Source organism: Rhinopithecus bieti, unplaced genomic scaffold, assembly GCF_001698545.2.
Source record: "Rhinopithecus bieti isolate Rb0 unplaced genomic scaffold, ASM169854v2 scaffold_50517, whole genome shotgun sequence".
NCBI lineage: Eukaryota > Metazoa > Chordata > Mammalia > Primates > Cercopithecidae > Rhinopithecus > Rhinopithecus bieti.
This window is the reverse complement of record NW_016819943.1, coordinates 609,024-620,915: the sequence shown is the minus strand read 5'-3', so window position 1 is coordinate 620,915 and position 11,892 is coordinate 609,024. Positions and strand designations below refer to the sequence as shown.

The following is an 11,892-nucleotide window of genomic DNA, read 5'->3' as shown; positions in this document are numbered from 1 at the left end:
GGCGTGAACCCGGGAGGCGGAGCTTGCAGTGAGCTGAGATCCGGCCACTGCACTCCAGCCTGGGCGACAGAGCGAGACTCCGTCTCAAAAAATAAAAATAAAAAAATAAAATGGTGAAGGCTGGGCAGGGTAGCTCACGCCTGTAATCCTAGCACTTTGAGAGGCCGAGGCAGGTGGATCACTTGAGGTCAGGAGTTCAAGACCAGCCTGGGCAACATGGTGAAACCCTGTCTCTACTAAAAATACAAAATTAGTCGGGCATGGTGGTGTGAGCCTGTAATCCCAACTACTCGGAATGCTGAGGCAGGAGAATCGCTTGAACCAAGGAGGCAGATGTTGCAGTGAGCCAAGATCATGCCATTGCACTCGAGCCTGGGCAACACAACAAGACTCCATCTCAAAAAAATAAATAAAATAAAATAAAACGGTTAAAATGGTAAAATTTATGCCAAGTGTGTGGTGGCTCATATCTGTAATCCCAGCACTTTGGGAGGCCAAGGCAGGATGATCACTTGAGGTCAGGAGTTCGAGACCAGCCTGGCCAACATGGTGAAACCTCGTCTGTACTAAAAACACAAAAATTAGCCAGGTGTCGTGGCACACGCTTGTAATCCCAGCTACTCAGAAGGCTGAGGCGGGAGGATCGCTTGAACCCAGGAAGTGGAGGTTGCAGTGAGCCGAGATCACGTCACTGCGCTTCAGGCTGGGCGACAGAGTGGGACTACGTCTCAATAAATAAATAAATAAATAAATAAATAAATAAAATAGTAAATTTTATGTTATGTGTATTTTACCACACACACACACACACACACAAGCTGACTGCATGGAGTGTGCCAGTTTTCTAGGTGTGCATATGTATGTCCTTACACAGGCATAGGTCTAGCTGTGGTTCCAAAGAAATGTGGTCCCAAAGAAATGCCTATGAGCCATGGTTCTGTGATGCATCTGAAGGCAAAGCATCATTCCTAACACCTCTGAGCACAACTCTGAGCACAAAATGGTTTCACCAGAAACCATTTTGGAGCCCCAGGTTTGCTGCCTTTGATATTTTGAGAAACAAGCAAACAGGAAGGTGAACAGGCTTACCTGGAGGTGAGCTCTCCCAGAAAGCTAGAAAACACAAAATAAATGCCTGTCGTAACTGTCACAGTGGTAACGCAACCCTTTCCCATGATTCAGAGGCAGGACACAGCCCAGCTCTCATGGTCCTTGCACCCGAACTCACAACGTCCAGGGTCTTTGCATCCCTTCATGTTCAACTTCATTCCTGCTGTCTACCTGTGACTTCATCTCTTTCTCAAGATGATTAGTTTAAAAGGGGCTGGGCATGGTGGATCATGCCTGTAATCCCAGCACTTTGGGAGGCCGAGGCGGGCGGATCACGAGGTCAGGAGATCGAGACTGTACTAACTAACATGGTGAAACCCCATCTCCACTAAAAATACAAAAAAAAAAAAAAATGTGCCAGGTTTGGTGCTGGACGCCTGTAGTCCCAGCTACTCGGGAGGCTGAGGCAGGAGAATGGCGTGAACCCAAGACGCAGAGCTTGCAGTGAGCTGAGATCGAGCCGCTGCACTCCAGGCTGGGCGACAGAGTGAGCCTCCATCTCAAAAAAAACAAAAAACAAAAAACAAAAAACAAAAACCAACCCCATCTCTACTAAAAATACAAAAATCAGCTGGGCATGGTGGCAGGTGCCTGTAATCCCAGCTACTTGGGAGCCTGAGGCAGGAGAATTGCTTGAACCTGGGAGGTGGAGGTTGCAGTGAGCTGAGATCATGCCACTGTACTCCAGCCTGAGTCTCAGAACAAGACTCTGTCTCAAAAAAAAAAGTTGGTTGGGCGCAGTGGCTCACGCCTATAAATCAGCACTTTGGGAGGCTGAGGCAGGCAGATCACTTGAGGTCAGGAGTTCGAGACCAGCCTGGCCAACATGGTGAAACCCCGTCTCTACTAAAAATACAAAAATTAGCTGGGCATGGTGGTGTGCACCTGTAATCCCAGCTACTCAGGAGGCTGAGGCAGGAGAATCACTTGAACCTGGGAAGTGGAGGTTGCAGTGAGCCAAGATCATGCCACCGCACTCCAGAGTGAGACTCCATCTCAAAAAAAAAAAATGTCAAGGCCTAACATTCAAGGTAAATCACATGGGTTATTGTGAAATACCTGCTGGTTGCTTTCCTTGACTGCTAAAAGAAACTCCACCCTGTTTTTAGATCCTTTTATGCACTATCCACTGTGAGAAATTAAAAAAAAAAAAACACTATAGTAACGAAAATGCAAAACAGACCCATGTTCTACTTTGTTAGAAATTTGGGAAACTGTTTTTTTTAAACCTTTATTTTACTCAAGGGAATTTTTTTTTCTTTTTTTTGAGACAGAGTCTCGCTCTGTCGCCCAAGCTGGAGTGCAGTGGCGCAATCTCAGCTCACTGCAAGCTCTGCCTCCCGGCTTCACGCCATTCTCCTGCCTCAGCCCCCCGAGTAGCTGGGACTACAGGCTCCTGCCACCACACCCATCTAATATTTGTATTTTTATTAGAGACGGGGTTTCACCTTGTTAGCCAGGATGGTCTCTATCTCCTGACCTCGTGATCCGCCCGCCTCGGCCTCCCAAAAGTGCTGGGATTACAGGCGTGAGCCACGGCGCCCAGCCGGGAATTCTTCACTACTTAGAAGTGTGAAACCTAGGCACAGACTTGCCTTTGATGGCAGAACTACCCAAAGCTTGTCCAGGTAAAAGGCCACAGTCTTTGGCAATGGAACTTGAAACAAAAATGAGAATTCAAGTTCTTCCCTTTTGGTAAGATTAAACAAATGGAAGAAATTGGTTTCACATGAAAATGAAAGTGGACCCCCCCTGTTCCCTTAAAACTCTGAGATATTGGCACTCTTGTATGAAAAGAAGACTCCTACGCCCTGTGATTACATGTGCGAGAAGGCAGGGGAAGGTCCCTACTTTATGGATCGATACCTTCTAAGATGCAAATACATGAGGATTTACTGAGTTATTTGACAGCAGTTATTCTTTTCTGAAGGATAACCTTTGACTAATCTTCATTCTTGCACATCAACTTCCACCACATGCACACATGCACATGTATTTTTGCAAAGTGGAGCTAAGAGTGCATACATTTCAGAGTCTGCTTCTCCACTCTTTCCCACCTGACATTTTATCAGACAGAAGCATGGTACTAGACAAACAGAATATCTCCCAAGCTCTACTTAGTAATCCTTGGTAGAAGCTGTGGGCCTTTCCTTGCTTTCTGTCTCCCAGTCATTCAGGAAAGGAACAGTTCAGACCATCTAAGACCAGGACAGAGCAGCCCGAGGGTTGGTGCCAGGACACTTACCCTGACACTGTGAGCTTCACCTTGATCTGGTAAGACACGAGGATCCCCAGCACGGTCCGGTCTATGCCCTCTTTAATGCTGCCCAAACAGAAAGGAAAAGGAGAAGGATGATGGAGAGCAGAGGAGGGTGAAGAGCAGATGGGCAACCTTTCCATTCCGGGCAGGCACGCTGTCATGGAGGTTCTCCAGGGACTGGTAAACTCACTGAGCTGCCAAAGTCCTAGAAGTTCGCGTACTTGGGGAGTGGGTGTGGGGACTCCTTGCAGGGCACTGGAGGAATTCCTGCATCTTCTCCTCTAGAAGTTCCCAGAGGGCAGAGTGTGCATCCCCCTTCTCTGTGCTTGACTTCTACAGCTGCGCATCCCCCGGTCATCCACCTCAGCTCCTCCCTTCTACCACCTGCCAAAACTGCCATCTCTGCAGGTCCCCAAGTCCTCCTGCAGGCTTTGCCTGCCTGGATTATCTCAGCAACTCATCTCCCACATGCCAGGCCCCTTCTCTGAGCTCTGTGGCCACCTGCAGGTTCTGCCTCAGAAGCAGCCCGCAGGCTGCCCTGGCCTGTCTTTACTACTTCATCCCCAGCTGTGTCCCAGCGCCCCTGCGTCAGACGTGCCAACACAACCCTGCACCAGAATGACCCCTCCTTCTCTCCTGACTTCCAAGATATCCAGCTGTGTGTCCCCGGCACCCAACATCAGACCTGGCACCAAGTGAGACCTGTCAATATTTAAGTGAATGTGCAGGATGTGCAAGACCCTCAGATGTGTCCCCAAAGACAGTGCAATGTGACATTCCTTGACAGAAATGTCATTCCAGATCCCACTAATATGTACTGAAGTCCCACTGTCTGGCAGGCACTGTGCTGGGCATTTCATCACCTATGCTTATCACGTGGGATCCAACGCGGAAGACATGAGTACTCCAGGATATCCAATAACAGGAATTAAGTTATGAAATAAGTCATGAAATGCTAGCAAACATCATGTAAATAATGATAGAAAACAAGCCCAGAAACCTGAAGGTTACAGGCAGAAGGCAGGGGAGGGTGGAATAGCTCTGGAAAGAGCATTGGGGAGGCGGCCAGCAGGTGCTGGGCCTGGAAGAAGACGTCAGCTCGGGAACCTCTGAGGGGAAGTGTCTCAGGCACGTGTTTCCAGGACCACAGTGCTCCCCAGAGAGCTCATTGGTGTCTGGAGCTCCTTTAAAAGGGGACAGAATAGCCAGACATGGTGGCTCACACCTTTAGTTCCAGCACTTTGGGAGACCGAGGCGGGCAGATCGCTTGAGTTCAGGAAGTTCAAGACTAGCCTGGACAACATGGTGAAACCCCATATCTACTGAAAGTACAAAATTAGCCAGGCGTGGTGGTGGGAGCCTCTAATCCCAGCTGCTCAGGAGGCTGAGCCAGGAGAACCTCTTGAACCCGGGAGGTGGAGGTTGCAGTGAGCCAAGATTGCGCTACTGCACTCCAACCTGGGTGACAGAGTGAGACTTTGGTTGAAAAAAAAATAAAAATAATTTTTTTTTTTTGAGACAGATCTCGCGTCTTGGTCGCCCAGGGCTGGAGTGCAATGGGCATGATTTTTCTTTCAAAAAAGGGGACTCACTGCAAGCTCCGCCTCCGGGCGTTTACGTCCATTCTCTGCTCAGCCTCACCGAGATAGCTGGGGACTACAGGCACCGCACCTTGCCCGGCTAGTTTTTTGTATTTTTAGTAGAGACAGGGGTTTCCACCGTGTTAGCTCACGGATTGGTATCTCGATCTCCTGACCTCGTGATTCCGCCCGTCTCAGTCCCTCCTTAAAGTGCTGGGGATACAGCTTTGAGCACTTTGTGTCTTTTTCCGGCCAAATAATAATTTTTAAAAAGAGGGCAGAATATCTGAATATCTTTATCTGGACTTGCGGAGTATGGCCAAGTACCTGGTGAAGAGAGGATGCCTCCAAAGGGAAAAAAGGGGTACGAGCTTGAGATTCTCCCCTTTGCTGGGATTGACTTTTTTTTTTTTTTTAGATAGGGTCTCATTTTGTTACCCAGGCTGGAGTGCAATGGCATGATCATAGGTCACTGTAACCTCGACCTCCTGGGCTCAAGCAATCCTCTCATCTCAGCCTCTCAAATAGCTGGGACTACAGGCATGTGCCACCATGCCCAGCTAATGTTTTAATTTTTGTGGATATGGGGTTTCGCCATGTTGCCCAGACTGGTCATCAACTCCTGGGCTCAAGCGATTCGCCCACCTTGGCCTTCTAAAGTGCTGGGATTACAGGTGTGAGCTACTGCCCCCAGCTGGGATTAACTACCTTGCACTGAATGGGGCCGAGCAGCTGCTGAACGGAACGTGCTCTGCCACCTGCCTGAGAACGCTCTGCAAACTTTGTTCCCTGGCATCTTCCCGGATGGGCAGGTCTGCTGTAGAGTGTACTTTGCTCTGCTATTAACTGATTCAGTGACCTTTCATTCTGGCTCAACCTCAATTTCTTTATCCATAAAATGCATATAAATATACCTTCCTCATGGAGGTGTGGAGAGTCATACATTTTTTTTGTTTTGTTGTTGTTGTTTTTGTTGTTTTTTCTGAGATGGAGTCTCGCTCTGTCAACAGGCTAGAATGCAATGGCGTGATCTCGGCTCACCACAACCTCCACCTCCCAGGTTCAAGCGATTCTCCTATCTCAGCCTCCCGAGTAGCTGGGATTACAGGCACCCGCTACCAGGCCCAGCTAATATTTGTATTTTTAGTAGAGACAGGGTTTCACCATGTTGGCCAGGATGGTCTCCAACTCCTGACCTTAGGTGATCCGCCTGCCTCAGCCTCCCAAAGTGCTGGGATTACAGGTGTGAGCCACCACGCCCTGCCGAGTCATACATGTTTAGAAACTAGTCCACACACCACAAAACATTCCCACGGTGCAGTGAGCTGTCATTGTTCATCTCATGATTCCTACGCCCTTGAATACATTGATCTAGGCTCTCAGTTTCCCTGATATTCTCTCCTGGAGCTTCACGAATGTGCTTTAGAAACTAACACAGTCACTTGGCCAATTATCCTCAGAAAATCCTTTGACTTCCACCTGCTTTCTGCCAGTTATTCACTGTTCCCCACTCTCGGTGTCTGAGAGTGTGAGCTACTGAGCGTCGGGGTCTTGGGGTCAAACAATCCAGTCTCCCGGCCATTGGCATCACCTTGGAGGTGGCCTACTGGGGCCACAGAGCATCACATCACATCACATGGGGAGGTGGCAGTGAGTGGGCCCTGAGCCTGGGTTTTGGTTTCAACCCAAAACTATGAGAGTTCACCAACAGACACGCTCCTGGGAAGGGAAGAGCAAAAGCATGGCTCGGAAGGACAGCGGATGCTAACCTGGGAACTTCACTGTACAGTCTTTGCTAGATCTGCTGCCCAAATTCAGCCAGTGGTCCTTTGAGTCAGGGTTAGCAGATCAGTACCTAATTTCATTTAAATTTAATAGACATCTAAAGTCATTAGGACCTCCTGTTCTTCACAATTCCTGATGGAAATGGATGAATGAATGAATACAGCCAAGAGCATCACTCAGTTTACATGCTTAGGGCACTACACTAGCCAGTGATGCTTCTAAAAACAGTAGCTGACATTCCTGGAGCACTCACTGTATGTCAGGCCCCACGCTTTACATGGACTGTCTCACTGAATCCTTATAGCCACTTTAAAGACAGGAAAACTGAGGTTCTCAGAGAACTCAAGACATTTTCCCAGGGTCAGCAACAGAGCTGGGATTAGCACACAGCTGTCTCCATGGCCCACAGGCATAACCCCCACATCACACACATCACACCAGGGGTGAGAGTGGGATCCTTGTTTGGGTCCCTAGGTATGCTACACACGCCAGGCCACCATGCTGCATGTGCGTGCCTGCGAGCCTAGCAGGGTGATGTGAAGGGGAGCAGACCAGCACCAGCTCGCCCTGCCATGGCCTATTCCCTGAGCCTCAAGGACTCACATGGTGCTGGAGGCAAGGTTCGTGTCCTCATGCTTGATTTTCCCGTCCAGGGCAATGCCTCTCCTTTCTCGATTGTTAGCCAGCAAGGGCAGCAGCGTCAGCGTCTTGGTCAAAGTGCTGTTTGGCGGCACTTTTTCTCTAGAGGAAGAAGAACAGAGGAGATTTATAACCATAAAAGCTGCCATGGGCCTATTTGACATTAGGCATTTTCCAGGATCCATATCCCCTGATGGACCTCCTGAGAAGATGGGTTCAGGTGCCTGGGAACTTGCCTTACGAAAAGCAGAACAGTGCTTGTGAAATCTCAGGGTGGGCTGGCAGTACAAGGAGGATATTTCTTCAAGCAACTCAGCCTATTCTGAATTGCTGAATTTCTAGAATGTTCTATGGAGTTAATGAGACCAACTGGCTTGAGAATCAGAGACCACAGTCTCCTCCTGAGACTGTGAACCACACGGTGGCCTGCAGAACCTTCTGGTTAGCGTCAGCAACGAGCCCAGGCCAGAAAGGCTCTTATCACCAAAAACTGTCGCTATAAGGGGGTCACAGTGTGACTGTGTGGTAAGTTGTCTAGAGGGGCAACACAGGGACCCACAGTTTGTGGATCACACAGACGGACTGGCTTGGGTCCAAACAGCACATGCTCTTTCTTTACTGGATCTTCTTCCCCATCAGTCCGGGTATAGATTTCTCAACATCTGACAGATGGCGGGGACCCTGTGCCAACGGGCGGTCTGGGATCAAGCTGGGGACACAGCAGTGTGTGTTTCTCCAGGCAGACACATGGCAGCATGGCCAGGATCACGAAGCAGCCTCCGCGACTGGGGAGTTGGCTCCTCCGCTCACGTGCGTGCTGTGTGCCAGACCTGGTGCTAAGGCCTGTCCCCAAAAATTCTCACCTTACCCTCATCATCCCCATACCAAGCAGGTGCTCCCAAGATCCCCATTTTCCAGACGGGAAGTGTGCTCACGGTCACGTGGCTGCACACTGTCTGACGGCAGAGCCCATTCGTGCCGGCAGCACACCCTCCCTCCTGTGCCTAGCCAGAAGAAGGCGGGGTGTGGCCAGCATCAGGACCATTCTAAGGCTGTCCTGAGACAGCTGGAAGTCTGAACTGCCTATCTGGGAAAGGACGTCCTTTCCCTAATCAAGTTTCCCTGGATAGGTAAAAGCAGCTCTTCCCTATCCTGCCTCCAATGTCTACAGGATGCTCTTTCTGGAAATCTGCCAGAGCCCAAGGTGGCCCACATCTCACCATCTGGGTCCTGGTAGAACCTCTCTTCATGAGCATAATGTGGGCATTGAAAAAAGCAGAAACAGCATTGTAAAGATAGCTGGAATAGGAAGAGGGCCCTTGGGGTTGGGCTCAGAGGATGGACTTTCTGTGTGTGTGCAGAGCTTGCCAAAGGACTATGTCTAGGCCCTGGGGCCACTCCTCAGAGCTTCAGGATGTGGGTTTGGATGGTGGGGAGCAGCTTGGGAGTCAGGTCTGACCTGGTTCTGTGCAAGCCTGCCCACCAAAGCCCCAGAAGCCACAGGGCTCTGGGACGATGGCTCCTGCTCTGCAGCTTTCTGAGTGACCTCTAGCCTGAGACTCATCAGCACGGTCTAGTCCAGCTCCCAGGCTCCTCCAGCCTTTGGGGGACTTGGGGATGCTTTCCAGTTTCCTGAGAATCTTTGACCCAAAATGCACCCAACACTTTGAAAGAGGGCCAGGTGATGGAATATGTATTAGGGGAAAACTGGGCCAGGACCCTTTGCTCCCATGTTGCTGAGCACATGTGGAAAGGTGAACCAGGGCCAAGACCCCCAGGACACAGGGATGTGTGAGGATCCCCTAAAGGCAGAACAGAGCCCAGGCTTGGCAGAAAGGAGGCAATAAGAGGTGGTTCTTTCCTGTCTCCCTCCCTTGTAGACCTGAAGGTTGAATCTGTTTTGAGTAACAGTAATAGTTTCTCCTAAAGTTGCCTTTTAAATATTACCATATACGCTGGGTGCGGTAGCTCACACCTGTAATTCCAGCACTTTGGGAGGCTGAGGCAGGTAGATCACCTGAGGTCAGCAGTTTGAGACCAGCCTGGCCAACAGGTGAAACCCTGTCTCTACTAAAAATACAAAATCAGCCAGGCACGGTGGCTCACGCCTGTAATCTCAGCACTTTGGGAGGCCGAGGTGGGCAGATACCTGAGGTCAGGGGTTCGAGACTAACATGGTGAAACTCCGTTTCTACTAAAAATACAAAAAGTTAGCCGGGGGTGGTAGTGTGCACCTGTAATCCCAGCTACTCAGGAGGTAGAGGCAGGAGAATTGCTTTAACCTGGGAGGCAGAGGTTGCAGTGAGCCAAGATCGCACTATTGCACTCCAGCCTGGGCAACAAGAGCAAAACTCTGTCTCAAAAAAAAAAAAAAAAAAATTAGCTAGGTGTGGTGGCGGGCACCTGTAATCCCAGTTACTTGGGAGACTGAGGCAGGAGAATGGCTTGAACCTGGAAGGTGGAGGTTGCAGTGAGCCGAGATCTCACCACTGCACTCCAGCCTGGGCAATGGAGTGAGACTCCATCTCAAAAAAATATATCTATTACCTTATATTATCTTAAGGAATCAGTTTGTCTTTCATTACTCCCCTACCCTAACCTTCCTCTAACCCTGCTAATATTTTTTACATACAATGGTGCTTAGAACATGCCAGCGAGGCAAAGAGTTAAGACCTGGCCAAGCTATTCTCTTGTGGGGCTGGAGGTGGGGGATCATCGCTCTCCACTCCAAGCTGTGTGTTAAATGAATCTATTGACTCTGTGGCACACGGCAAAGCTGGGCAGGTCTCTCAGGCCAGCATAAAGGAACCATGGCAGGATTCTCATTTGTTTTTGATTCTAACAAAGGGGAAAAGTCATTCACAACAACCGGCTAAGAATGGATATATTATAATCCAGCTGTCACTGGTATTACGATTTTCAATTGAGATCAAAAGATAGGGAATCCTAGCCTGGGCTGACAGTTCATTTGACCATCTTCTGGGAGGCGGAAATAGTATCAAACTCCTAACAATTCATTCCAAGGATAAACAGAAAAAGCCAGTTGATCCCATGGTGATATTTCTGTCTTTATGTCTCTCCTCTGCATCATTCTTTGGCTAGGATTAATCCTCAGAACTCCTGTAAGATGGGCACAGAGGGGTGTGGTAGATGCAGAGATAAGATGCTAACTTTCTGTGCAGCCCTCGAAGGGAGAAAGAGGAAGGAAGTGGAAGGCTTGCGAGCTAGCTGAACATTCTAGTTCCCTCTTCAGCAATAACTGGTGAGAAACTTGACACAGAAGGCTGAGACGCCCAGGAAATGGAAACCCCACCAGCTACTCACTGCGCTTCCTCCATAGCCACAGGCTTGACGTAATAATCACTCGAGTAGAGAACCACATTGGCCACCTGTTCCACTGTAAGAGGAAGACAGGAGTCAGGTGGTCAGCACTGGTCCCCCCACACATGCATGTTCCCTGCGGCCTCCTGGGGTGCACGCTGGTCTCTCCTCTCTGATGATGGTTTCCTTCCACTTCCCAGGCTTGGCTTTCTCAGCCCTCAGCTTCAAGGCTGTGGTTTTGAAGTTCTGTCTCCAGGTCATTTCTGGTCACCCACAACCTGCTCTGTATCAACTCCCACCCATGGCCCAGTGCCTACAACTCCCAGGCTGCAGCTCCTGGGAGACCCCTCCTTTCCCATGCTTAGCCCCATCTAACATCCTCCATCTTATTTCATGAACATTGTCCTTCCTGTCCTCCAAGAGACTAGCTAGTGGCAGCACAGGACTGGTTGGTGGGTGGAACGTGGTGGATAGGAAGGTGGGCCTGGAGCCAGGCTGTTTGGGTGCCAATCTTGGCTTAGCCACTAACTGTGGGGTGAATTATTTAGCTATTCTAAGCCTCAGTTTCCCCATCCATAAAATGGGAAACTTCATCTAACTCATAGGGACGTTGTGATGATTAAAAAGATGACTTTTAATCACCTTTAAAATTAAGTTTGAGGATTTAAAAAAAAAAATAAAGGCAGGGTCTCCCTATATTGCCCAGACTGGTCTTGAACTCCTGGGCTCAAGGGATCCTCCCACCTTGGCCTCCCCAAATGCTGGGATTACAGGTGTGAGCCACCACACCCAGCCAAAGTTTGAGGATAAAGAAACAATTTGTGCAAGGCATGCAGCACAGTGCCCAGTCTATAGAAAGCAATTAAGATTTTGTTTTAAAAAATTTAACAGCTATCTGGGTGCAGTGGCTCCTGCTGGTAATCCCAGCACTTTGGGAGGCCAAGGCGGGCGGATCACCTTAGGTCAGGGGTTTGAGACCAGCCTGGTCAACATGGTGAAACCCCCCTCTTTACTGAAAATACAAAACTAGCTGGGCAAAATTGGTGCACGCTTGTAATCCCAGCTACTTGGGAGGCTGAGGCAGGAGAATGGCTTGATCCAGGTGGTGGAGGTTGCAGTGAGCCGAGATCACACCACTGCACTCCAGCCTGGGCAACAGAGGGAGACTCTGTCAAAAAAAGAAAGAAAGAAGGAAGG

General features: G+C 49.4%; 1 protein-coding gene across 1 annotated transcript in view; it reads right to left on the bottom strand.

Moving 5' to 3' along the window:
• SAG (S-antigen visual arrestin) overlaps nucleotides 1–11,892 on the bottom strand; it is a 41,204-nt gene that overhangs the window by 7,040 nt on the left and 22,272 nt on the right. Inside the window, exons 9-12 of the mRNA XM_017859365.1 lie at nucleotides 10,699–10,771; nucleotides 7,339–7,476; nucleotides 3,356–3,433; nucleotides 1,090–1,113 (exon numbers count right to left, since the gene is read on the bottom strand). Coding sequence (XP_017714854.1) covers nucleotides 1,090–1,113; nucleotides 3,356–3,433; nucleotides 7,339–7,476; nucleotides 10,699–10,771 — 313 coding nt within the window. The remainder of the gene's footprint in view (nucleotides 1–1,089; nucleotides 1,114–3,355; nucleotides 3,434–7,338; nucleotides 7,477–10,698; nucleotides 10,772–11,892) is intronic.